The 12,124-nt window shown below is 38.8% G+C and overlaps 1 protein-coding gene across 1 annotated transcript in view; it reads left to right on the top strand.

Moving 5' to 3' along the window:
• The window catches only part of TG (thyroglobulin), a 142,622-nt gene that overhangs the window by 14,926 nt on the left and 115,572 nt on the right, over positions 1 to 12,124 (top strand). Inside the window, exons 11-19 of the mRNA XM_065752278.1 lie at positions 658 to 900; positions 1,586 to 1,723; positions 2,010 to 2,087; positions 2,451 to 2,563; positions 3,244 to 3,355; positions 4,442 to 4,642; positions 8,534 to 8,740; positions 10,795 to 10,949; positions 11,329 to 11,485. Of these exons, the coding sequence (XP_065608350.1) occupies positions 658 to 900; positions 1,586 to 1,723; positions 2,010 to 2,087; positions 2,451 to 2,563; positions 3,244 to 3,355; positions 4,442 to 4,642; positions 8,534 to 8,740; positions 10,795 to 10,949; positions 11,329 to 11,485 (1,404 nt within the window). The remainder of the gene's footprint in view (positions 1 to 657; positions 901 to 1,585; positions 1,724 to 2,009; positions 2,088 to 2,450; positions 2,564 to 3,243; positions 3,356 to 4,441; positions 4,643 to 8,533; positions 8,741 to 10,794; positions 10,950 to 11,328; positions 11,486 to 12,124) is intronic.

Raw genomic sequence — 12,124 nt, 5'->3', positions numbered from 1 at the left:
GCTTTGAAAATATGGAGGAATACAGTTCTGTATCCAGTCTGTGTAGATTTTATAGTTCAGAGTCTAGTTAAATACTGCAAGGTACTTATCCAGATACCAAAGGATACTGCAGAGCTAGAAGCATTCTGTGAAGACTTTAGGGAAAATTCACTGTTAAACTAACTGATGTAAAGGGCTTTCAAGAATGCCTTAAAAATATTCAGGAGGAATTTTCTTTACTGTAACCTGTCATTCAGTCAAGAGTAATAGATATGCCCTAGAAATCCACTTGGATAGGAGTGAGACTACTGCTGATGTTTGGTAAGCCCTTTGTCTAGAGCATCTCCACCAAAGCTGTTGATCCCTCTTTGGAGTTACTTAAAAAGACAAACAAGACTTTAAATGTAGTTATTAAAGCCATAAACCATTCATATCATACAATAATTTTCCAACTGGAAGGAAGAGGCAGGACAGTGAACGAAAAAAATCCAGATGAGCAGGGAGTGGTGAAGAAGCCAGTTCTGTGGGCAAAAAAGAAAGATGATAAAACAGGTTAGAAGAGTTATTTTAGCAGAAAAGCTTCCACTGGACTGTTTCAGTGTGTTTAACTGCTGTATCCAAGTCTGTAGAGGTCTGGAAAGAATAGGTCAATTGTCAGCTTCCATCTGCTTTTTACAGGTCCTGGTATATGTCAAAGTATTAAGCAAGAAGCTATGAAATTTATAGAGGAAACAGAGCAACTTATCCGAGCCTCAAACACTTCCCACTTCCCTTTTGGAGAGAGCTTCTTGTTAGCAAAGGGAATACAGCTCATGGACAATGAACTCCTACGTTCTACGCGACCCTACGAGTCAGAGATGATGGTCTCTGAGAAGTTGTTATTGGGCAGTGACTATGCTCTCCAACTGGCTGCACAATCAGGTAGGGGAGAGGAAGATGAGGGCTTTGAATTAAGGAAATCTATGCAAGAATGCTCTAAGGCGTATTCAGCTTTGCTGAAGACAGGGACAACTCAGCAAATGTTACTAATTGGTTCAGTTAACCTAACCCAAGAGCTCGTTTCAGTTGTATTCAACGAAGAAAAGCTGAGGGAGCTGGGCTTGCTTAGCTTGGAGAAGGCTCCAGGTAAACCTCATTGCAGCCTTCCAGTACTTGAAGGACACTTACAAGCAGGAGGGGGACCAACTTTTTACATAGTCTGATAGTGAAAAGACAAGAGAGAATGACTTTAAACTAAAAGGGAGAGATTTAGCTTGGATTTTTTACTCATAGAGTGATGTGGCATTGAAAAAGGCTGCCTGGCAAAGCTGTGAATGCCCCATCCCTGGAGGTGTTTAAGGCCAGGTTGGATGGAGCCCTAAGTACCCTAGTGGGTGGCAACCAGGCCATGGCAGGGGGGAAGATCCCCTCCAACCTAAACCATTTTATGATTCTATGATATGTATGACACCTTGCATAGGTAAGATATGGGTACTACAACTACCTTAAGTATTTGTTTTTTCCTTTCTAAAATGAAAGTAACAACATGGTGTTTGCAAACATGCACTTTTAAGATATCTCTTCCTGTATTAGCTGCAAACATCTTTCTCTTACTTATATTTTACAGTCTTACATTTCTACTGGCAGAGTCACTTTACATTGAAAGGTTTTGCTGGAGAAGCTGCACAGCTGGGATTTCATCCCTACATCCCACAGTGTGACGGCCTGGGAAACTGGGAGCCAATTCAGTGCTATGAGAGCACAGGTGAGCAGTCCCTCACAAAATATTCTAATCTAAGAAATGGAAAACCTGTATTCTTGTAGCCAAACTAGAGGGAGGCAGATAGGTGGGCTATATGATGGGTAAAAATTTGAATGGAATGAGTGACTCAAGTGAGAGTTCAAAAATCAGTCAGTGTTCAGTTGGTCCTGCTAGTAGTGTTCTTCAGAGGTCAACTCAAGGGTCAGCAATTATTTAATGGCTCTGTTAATGATCAGGACAATGAGGCAATACAATATCTACAGTAAATCTGTTTTTCTTTGCTGGGCAGGTCATTGCTGGTGTGTGGATGAAAAAGGACGTTATGTTCTGGATTCCTTGGTTTCTCGCTCAACAGAACGTCCCAAATGTCAGTTGGCTTTTCTTCTTAAGTGTCTGTGCTTACCTGTTCTTAACAGTTTTAATCTTTATTGAAAATACTAGTATGCTATGCATGAAGAGAGGCTTGTTTTTAACCACTGCAAGGGAAAGGGGCCTTTTGTGTTTGATTTACTCATGTGTTTTGTTTCACGATGTATGAATTCAGCTCGCATGATTTGGGAAGCAAACCCCTGCTGTTGTTACCTGATACTGATCAGGTGTTCCCTGCCTGACGCTGCAGCAAAGCTTCATGTCGATAACTGAAGGAGATGGAGGTGTACCTCTTTCTCTAGGTTGGGTTTGAGAACTTCATTTTATTTTAACATGCATATATGTGTTTTCCTTCTCCTAGGTCAGACGTCATGTCAGAGATCTCAAGCGAATGCCTTAATCTCCAGCTGGAGACAGAGTGGCTCAAAAGTGGATGCCTCTGCAGCAGATCTGTTTGTCCCCTTCTGCCTTGAGGTAATTTAGCATGGCTGAGGAAAGGTGAATCAAAACCTTCCTGGTTTTGCTACAACCATGCTAAGAGCCCAGAGTTTCAGTCTGAGCTCACTAAATATTCCTTTGTGCATTTTTATTAAACTGTAAGAAAGAAGTTCAACAATACAGAAGGGAGGTTTTGCCCTCCATAAATCAGAATTTAAATAGTTCTGAGATGAAGACCAGGAAAAGGAAGTTCTATTCCTGTCCACACTTCCCTCATACTGGGTGCTCTGCTTAATTCTTGCACAGGGCTGTGTTTAAAAGATGCAGGTTGTTTAACTGGCACTTTGTAGACATTTGCTTTCGCGCTATGGGAGAATGAGAGGATGAGAGGGAGATGGATACAGGTATCCCAAAACAGGGTCCACGATGCTCTTGAAACTTGCCAGTGAGTGAGGTAGAGCCCTGAGATGGGCAAGGAACAGACATTTCAAACCAAGGCTATACCAGAAGTTAATCTCAGTGGGCTTTCATTTTATGTACCACTCCTCTCAGGGCCTGATCCAATTTTTTTAGTATTTTGTTTTTCTTCTTAACATTCAATAAAGGACAAAAGTAAATATGACCAAATACTTTAAATGGGCTTTTGGGATATGGATTCCATTGTGTCTGTGTTAATACATGTTGCTCTGCAATGACATATAATCGATATTTTTTAGACAGGAGAATACGCTGTGCTACAGAGGTCTTATACAAACATTTGGTGTGTTGATCCTGAGTCAGGTGAAGTATTTCAGCGTGGCAACCAAGATTCAGATGGCAATCCTGAGTGTGAGTAATGCTTTACTGACAGGCGGTAATGGCAGTGATTGTGGCTTATGTTCTGCTGTGTATATATTTCTGTACTTTCCTTTTCAGAATGCTTATTATGGAAATATGGAAGTCTTATGGTTTGATTCCTCAACGATAAGTTCATGCAAATACAGCATATCTTTGAGAGGATAGTTGAAAATAGTTACTGTTTACTTTCATCACATGAAACAATCCAGTGTTCAAAAGCTGATTAATAAGCTGTTTTCTCTTGATACTCATGCGACTGCAGAAATCTTTAGGCTTATGAATTAATTTTCAGGATGAATTCTGAGCTGTCGGAGCTGAGCAAATCACAGTATCGAGTTCATGTAACATGGTTGAATGCTCTGTGCAGTGCAATTAAATCTATATTATCTTTATATTGTCTTCAAATAAAGATAGAAATTGTTCTTTAAATAAATTTAGAACTATTGAGCTCTCATCAGAGATGTGAGATCTCATACTACGATTTGTCACTATGTGACATCATTCTTCCAAAAGGCTGGAGAAGTCCTGCTTAGAGAAATAGAGATGCCTAACAGGAGTTAATCCCCTGGCTCTGCTCTTTAGAGCAGTACAGGCAGCTCAAGAGTCTACAACATTGCTGTGTTTCTTTCTTCAGTTCCTCAGCTAGTGATTCTTTGATTTTCATCTCTCATAGAATATTTGGGAGAATAATCTTCAGGCTTCAAGGTCTACCAGAACATCCATATCAAGAGCAGACAGAGGATTTCTGAGGGTGGGATAGCAAGTTAGGTTGTGCCTTGGTCTGACCCAGCAAGTTTGCTCAACTCTTCTTATAGGTGACTGACTGATAGAAGTCTGGTTGTAGATGTGCACCATACCTGATGGAAGATAAGTAATTGCATGTTCTCTGAAGGAATAGCAGTTGAATATTTGTTATTTGAATCATTACCCAAATTTACAAGTATACTCCAACATTTGTGGATGAACAAAATTAGTGAATGCCGACTTTATTGCAAGTTGGGGCAAATATTTTGGATCTTCTCGGGTTTGTACATGTATTCTGTTCTGCATCTTGCAATGATTCTTCTCTCTTTAAAGGTCCTAGTTTCTGTAAAATGTTGGAGCTGAAAACGAGTTTACGAGAAGTTGGGAAGGGTTACATCCCAAAGTGTGAAGAGGCCAGTGGGGTATTCTCACCTGTGCAGTGCAGCCAGGATGAAGAAAGCTGCTGGTGTGTATTTGACAATGGAGAAGAGGTACCTGGGACACGAGTAAATGGAGGAAGACCTGCATGTGAAAGTGAGTTGCTGCTTGAGACATTTTACTTCTCTGCAAGTTCACCTCTGGAATCTGAGCCAAATCTAAATTTTTCTAGTATTTTGTTATGTTTAAGCTTCTTTGTTCAGGCTGTTAGAGATTTTTGCTCATGTGACATGGTTATCTTTGTGCTATAGTAGACTTCTGACCTACCTGGGCTGCGTATTTTTTTCAAGTGTTCATTCAAGTGTTCTTCCATTTTTTTCAAGTGTTTTGTCAGGGAGAAAGGAGAATGGAATGGATCTTTGACTCCTCCTTATTCATAAAATTGGCTTAATCAAAGAGCTCTTAAACTACGCTAAAAATTCAATCTGAATTGCTAGCTGCAAATTTGAACTGGGTCCAGTCTGAGCTGGCTCTGGGATTAAAAGCCATTCACAACCTACAAAAATAATATTTTAAATATGTATGCTTCTGCCATTCCTTCTGCTGGCTAGTGATCAGAATTGTGGAAAGGATGTGCCAAAACACTAGATATTCACAGAGTATTTCCGGCATTATTAGAGCTGTGAGGTACTGGATTTCACTCATGGTTTCCAGTGAGATGTCCAAGCAGGAGTTATTAGGATAAATTCAATTTCCAGTTGTCTTCCAACATCTTCCCAACACTGAAGTAAGCTAAACAAATTAAATTTTCTATAAGGCCATGCTCCAAAGTGCAATGATTAATTGAAACTAAAGATGTGAAAAGATGACCTTCAGTTTCAGAGCCAGGGCCCACAGAACACCACACTTTCCATAGTTCATTTGTTGTTGTTTTTTTAGCTGAGAAATTTTGGTAGATTTTAGAAAACGAGTCCCCATGACAATCAATTGCTTAGGTATCCTTTAGTGATTCTGCTATATAATGAGAAAAAATGTACCCACCAAGCTGATTGTGTCAGCCCAACTAGCTGTAAAGCATTTTCATAATTGATATAATTATCAATCATGTAACATCTTCACCAATTTGGAAAACAGTTACATCATTTTATTTGGAATCTTTTATACCAGTAGACAGCTTTGAGGATGGGATCATTTGAGAAGACACAAGAAAATCACAGGGCTTTTTCTGCCCCAAGAAGTATGGTGCTAGGTGGGGATGCCTAACCGAGCTCTGAAGAAATGAATTCCAGAGCTAGTGTAGTATAGTTATGTGCAACTTTACAGCTCTTCAGAGAAGCAGAGCTTATTGGTCTAATTAATATGGTGCTCTCAGGTAATGGGCTAGGATTTCTGACGCTGGACTGTGTAATATTTGTTTACTATTTTGTTTGAACCAGCTGGAGGAACTCAACTTGGTGCACAGCACTCAGTAGTGCAGTCTGAGTTCCTGATAAAATCTAAAGGTGAACATAAAAAGTGGAAGAGCTTGCAGTAGGCTAGAGAAGTCAGATTTAGTTGTAAATGCAAAGTCCTTTATATCTCCTTGTCTTCACATAAGATCATTTTCTGGATTTCCCACTAAATTCCAAGGGATGTTTATGAATTATGATATAAAGAATGTTTCAGTGTACCCTGGGTTATGGCTCTGAATTTTCTGGGATTTGTTTGCATGTCTAATGCTTCTTGGAAACATGAAACACTGTAGTTTTCATAGAGGAAACATTAACTGAATGATTAATGATTCTCCATTTTTGAATAACTCAGCTGAGAAACAGCTATTTAAAAATATAATGGAAACCTGGAGAAGTATTTGTTATTTTCTGCATAAAAATACATTGAAATAAACTTCAATGATTTTCTTGGATTTTGAAAAAGCAATAGAACTTTTTCATGCTAAACAACTTTGTAATGGACTAAGAATTAAGAACAAATTATTTTTCCCCTCAACCTATCCAGCCTGGTCCTGAAATCTACTAACAATTGTTCAGTAAAATGGAAAGAGTATTCTTTCATCATCTTGGAGATCTTAATCAGTAAAAGAAGCTGTTGTGGTTGGAGAATACAATCAACTTCTCCTCCAGCATCAGAACAGACAGCTGTAAACACCAAGTAATAACTTCTGAATTCCCAGTTCTTACAATGAGGTTTTCATTAGATTAATCATTTCCATCAGCAACAGAATCCAATGTCTTCTATTTGACATGCAACAAAGAGCTGATGCCAAGTATCCTGGCAGTCCCCACACGCACCTCCCATTCCCAGGCCTGCCTTCCACAACTTTGGGTAGAGATAGAGAAGATAGAGCCTTACTCGGAGAAGAGAGTTTCCTTCTGGAAATGTTTAGAAACACCTGTGGAACAAGTGTCAGTATTCAATTTGATTCTGACTCATTCCTCCAGGATCAAGAAATTGAGGTAGAAATAGAAGGATGACTAAACGATGAAGGCTTGATAATGATAATAAAGGAAGCTAAATCTATAGAGAGATAAATGATAAAATTGCTGATTTTCTTGGCTAGTTGATGGGGTCTTGAATGGAAACTTTGAACAAAGTCAGGAAAGCATCCATCCCCTTTATGCTCTGTGTGCTGTCTGTTTTTCTAGTTTACACACAAGCTCCCATTGGGACAGACAGTACAAGACTGTAGGAGCATATTGCTGAGGCTGGATATGACTTGCAGGGTAAAAAAAAGTACTGGAGAAATAAAGGGAACGTAACTATTTTTTAAGATTTATTAATTTTGAAAAAACAATTATTAATAGAGTTTGCATGTAATGGTAGATGTAGTTTGTACTGATAATGATAAATAATTACTATCCATTGCACGGTGATATCTTAGTCTAGATATCTATGGTGGTTTCCTAAGACAAGGACACCAGATTTCCATCTTTACTAAAAAGAGAAACATGAAAGTGGAGGAAGAATGTAGTGTCTCCATTTACAGAGTTATTAAAGAAAAGATGTTATATAGGAGTCTTGGAAGGAAAGGATGAATTTGATAAATCAGAAAGACCTATTTGAAACCCTTATATTTCAGAATTACAATGACCATGGTTGGAAGAACAGAGATGTACTGCAACACATTGCAGATCACAGATTAATTCTGCAAAGTTTTAAACTTTAAGTGAAGTGTCTGCTAAGTTAAGGAATTAATCTCCACGACTCCATCAGAAGGGGAAGCAGAGACTGCTCAGATGTATGCCATCAGCAGAGCCTGACTTCCTCTAGCAACCAGGGAGATTGGGACTGACCTGGAAATTGTTTGGAGAATGATGTACAGAAAGCAAATGAATCGTAGGATATGAGAACTGTTCTTAATAAGTTCTAACTTAGGTAGTTGCTATTTTCTTTCTTTCTATTTTGTTGCTCTGAAACTCAGAAGCCTGCCTAAATATTACTACATATAATTGGGAAGTAGGTTGCGATTTGGCTAGTATTGAACAAAGCAGTCGGTTTGTACACATTAGTAGAAGTTAAAAATCAAAGTAGTTAGCTTGTTATATTTGCTGTAGTAGGCAAGAAGGTCTGAAAATGACTGTATTGATAAAGAGCAAGTTGAATGGTAGACCTTCTGTGTCACCACAGAACATCCTGGTGTTGTTCAGTTCCCGAACTTAAAGTTTTCAAATTCCATTCTAAAGCAAACTGAGACACCTTTTTTTTTTGGCCCTGTCTATTTCCACTGGATATCTTCCATGAAGGTCGATGGTAAGAAACCTTCTCATTTCCCGCTTAAATTTATTCATGATTGTTTTAAACTTATCTGTTCTCATATACCATGTATGTATCTTTCCGTGCCCGGTGCATTAACTTTTAAAGTCAATATGAATCTTTTCACCAAGGTAAATAAACTGAACCAGGCTGACACCCAACCAGTTCTAAGTTGATGTAAGTGGGAAACGCACAAGTGCTGTCCATGTTACTCTGTTATGTGAGAAATATGAGGGCATTTTAATAGAAGTGCATCACTCTATGTACTAACATATCTCCTTCCTCTCCTGCTTAAAGGTCCCTTGTGTGCTGTGCCATTTGGTACCTCTTCTATCCTCAATGGAGCCGTGCTCTGTGATGTTTCTGAGCAAACTTTGGGCATTCAGCAGTGCCGGCTGGTGTGTCGCCAAGGCTATAGCAGTGCTGCTTCCAACACGTTGTTCCAGTGCGATGTGCAGAAACGTCTGTGGATCTCAGCTGCCCCACTCTACCACACTTGCCAGAGTATGTCTAATTACCATGGGTTGGGAAGGGCACAGAGCAATGTAAAAGTATGTTCAAAAATCCTTTTCCCTCATGAAGCTACAGTGTGAGTTGAAAGGGTAGGACACAGTTATGTGTCGGTTTCTAAATTCAGGTGCAGTAGATTAATCCTGTCTTCTGCCATCTTCATCCCTGCATCTGGGTGGCTATGCCAGAAATAGTCCAGCTTTTCCATAATATCTTAGCTATAAATAGTTATTCAATCTATATGCAGATTTTCCTTTGCAAGTTAAAAGATGCTGGCACCATGAAGGGATTCTGATGGAACCACTTAGTTCTGGAAGAACAGATGAGCACCAGATGTTTGAATTTGGCAGAACATGAATATTTATTTGCACAATCAAGTCACTGTTACTTCTGCATCTTTTGTAGCAGTCTTTTTTTTTTTTTTTTAGGATTATGGCTTTCATTGGCTGACATAGTGTTTTTCAAATCATTTTTCTTTCAAGAAAAAAGAAACACACCCTTTAAATCTTGGAAGAATCAGTTATCTCTTCAGAGCTCATGTAATTGAGTATTAATGTTGGCCTTTCATTTATTTCAAATAGAGATAAGTTCTGAACAACTCATATCACTGCTGAACTGATCCTGATGCCAAGTTTGCAGCTATTCTTCATCTCCAGAATACATGAGACTCAGTTCTGAAACTCATGTGTTACCATATCTCTATTCTAAATGTAAACAATTTTAAGCTTTGACTTTTATATTGGGATTTTTTTTGCCCTTAATCACATTTCCTATGCTTTTATGCAATATAATGAGGTAACTTCTGTGTTTGCCTATTGGCAATTGAATAACTGTCTATAGGGACAGAGAGGAGTGTGTAATAATTTAATTCAAGCTTCTATTTAATGCAGGTTAAGGTTTTTTCCTCAACAATTTGTGTTTGAAATACAGCATGGATTAGGGAAACCGAAAAAAAAAATCCAACACATCTGATAGCCACTGAACAAACTTCTCAGTAACAGAAAACTCACCACACAATTTCTTTCACTGGATAATTACTCACACTCTTAAAAATTTTATTTCTTGTTCCTTATGAACTTAGAGCTTGTAATTAAATCTACTCTCATCTACTAAACTAAACAGACAGAAGGCTTTGTGCCTTTCAGGAAGAAGCATGTTTCTGTGCCCTTTGGTCCTTCACACTATTCTCCTTGGACTCTCAAGGTTTTTAAACATTTGTTTTGGGAGCAAGCAACTGGGAATTCTGCTTCATCAAGTGACACTTGTACACAATGCAGTGAGGGTCTAAAGGAGAGCAGAATGAGGGAGAGCTCTGCTGCTTTTCCAGGCTGGTGGGACAGGAGCCAGCTCCATTTATATTCCACGTTACTGTATTACCCTGTATTGAACCTTAAAGTCCCCAACAACCCTGTGATCAGCATAAACCTAGTGGAGAAATTTTCACCTTCTTTATTTTTCCTGGCTAAGAACTGTCTAAGTAGATTTTCATTCTGAGATTGACAAGTCCACCATTTTCTCAATGGTTTGTATGATTTGGCTTGCTATTAAAAGATAAGAAGGCACTGGAAGATGTCCATGTCAGAGCTATTATGCAATTTATTCGCTCCCAAAGCTTGATCTCTAGTCAATTTGACAAGATAGGCTTCTGGAAGGTTAATGTTTTAATGATTTTATTTGAGAGAACAAAGGTTGATAGGTCAATAATTCCTGTTTTTCTGTTTCTTTCTTGGTTGTTGGTATAACATCAGCTGTCATCTAGATTTCTGGAAATTTAGATCTGCCAAGTCTTTTAATTTCCCTTATAGTTCTGTGGGGTAGCTGTCTATTTACTGTTTAACTATAACACCTGGCTTTTCCTGTAGTGCACAACATACATATTTATCAAGCTCTTTCTACTGACAAATGACATGTTTCCACCATGCTTTTACAGGGAGATGCTGTTGATGAAGATCAAAATGAAATTCAATGTCATCTTTTAAAGTAACTCTGAAAGTCAGTTTCTACATTGAATAGTGAGGCTCATAAATGCCCTTCTATTTATTTTTTAGAGCTCCAATTATTTCAGACGGTTCAAGCTCAAACACACTTTCAGCTACTGCTACCTCCTCAGAAGACTTGTAGTTCTGACTACTCTGGATTACTCCAGGCATTTCAGATATTTATTTTAGATGAGTTGAAGGCTCGTGGTTTTTGTCACCTCCAGGTAATTTCAGTTCCTTATTCTCTGTTGCTTAAAGAAAAAAAGAAACAGTATGAAACAGAATAGAACTTTGAGCAGAAAATACCATGAAGTCTGCTAGGGCTGACAGCATATGATGGACTAGGAAACCAGGATATTTAGACTTGCTGTTCCCATGCTGGGCAGATCAGTTTAGTGATAGCCATAGAAGTCATATCACATCGGTCCAGTATTTATCAAAGTGTGTTTTGATGGAAGTGAACCTTTTGACAATTGTATTTTTACAAGCCCTTTTGAAAATATTGCCGTGAGCATATTACAGTGAAAATGAGCAGAGAATAGACCAAGAACTGGGAAATTCTAAGGCTGACTAACCTTAATTTCATTTAATTTTGAATTGAAGGTAAATGCTTTTGGAAACACGGGCTCAGTTTCTGTCTGTGATGATTCCTCTGTCAATGTTGAATGCCTGAGTGTGGACCGCCTGGGGGTGAATGTCACATGGAGGGCACAGCTGGAAAACATCCCAGCAACTTCTCTCCCTGACTTACATGATATTGGTAAGTTTTTCCTCCAGTGTTTCTGTAAATCAAACCTTCTTTGCTTCCTAATGGTTTTATCTCCTCTATCTGCTCTGAACAGGCAATAAAAAGGCAGTGCACACAAATGCTCACTGTCAGAGTCCTTGTAACACTGGAATTTTTTCAGAGCCTTCGGTGCTCTTTCTCTTTTCAACCTATGACTAGAGAATTAAAAGAGGATATAAATGAGTATTGCTTCCAGATAGCGCTGCCTCTCCCAGCTCCTTTAACAAGAAGATTAGTTTGACTGTTATGAGATGAACTGATCTAGAGGTTAATTTACATTGGGCAGGTCCTCTGCAGTGGAAGATGTTGGGCTGGACTCCAAGAAACACAGTTCACGCATTGCCCCAAAAGATAACCAATTCCTTCAAAGTGTGTGTGTGTGGGTTTTGTTTTTGTTTTCTTGTTTTCCTCTTGTTTTTATTACCCTACCTTTGACAGTAAAGAATGATCCTTAACTCAGAAGTCCTAGAGCAAGTATGCAGTCCATTGACTAGTGGCTCTTCACTGTGGTTTGAAAGTGAGCTACAGATGGTGTAAGGAGCTTCTTTCAAAGCAGTCCTCTTAAAATAAAAGGAGAAAAAGACACATCCCAAGTTCAAATGCCCTCTATGC

This window comes from Cyrtonyx montezumae, unplaced genomic scaffold, assembly GCF_038088225.1.
Source record: "Cyrtonyx montezumae isolate F1298 unplaced genomic scaffold, pur_monq_1.0 scaffold_8, whole genome shotgun sequence".
In the NCBI taxonomy this organism is placed as follows: Eukaryota; Metazoa; Chordata; class Aves; order Galliformes; family Odontophoridae; genus Cyrtonyx; species Cyrtonyx montezumae.
The sequence above is the reverse complement of the archived record's forward strand: the minus strand, read 5'-3'. Positions and strand labels throughout refer to the sequence as shown.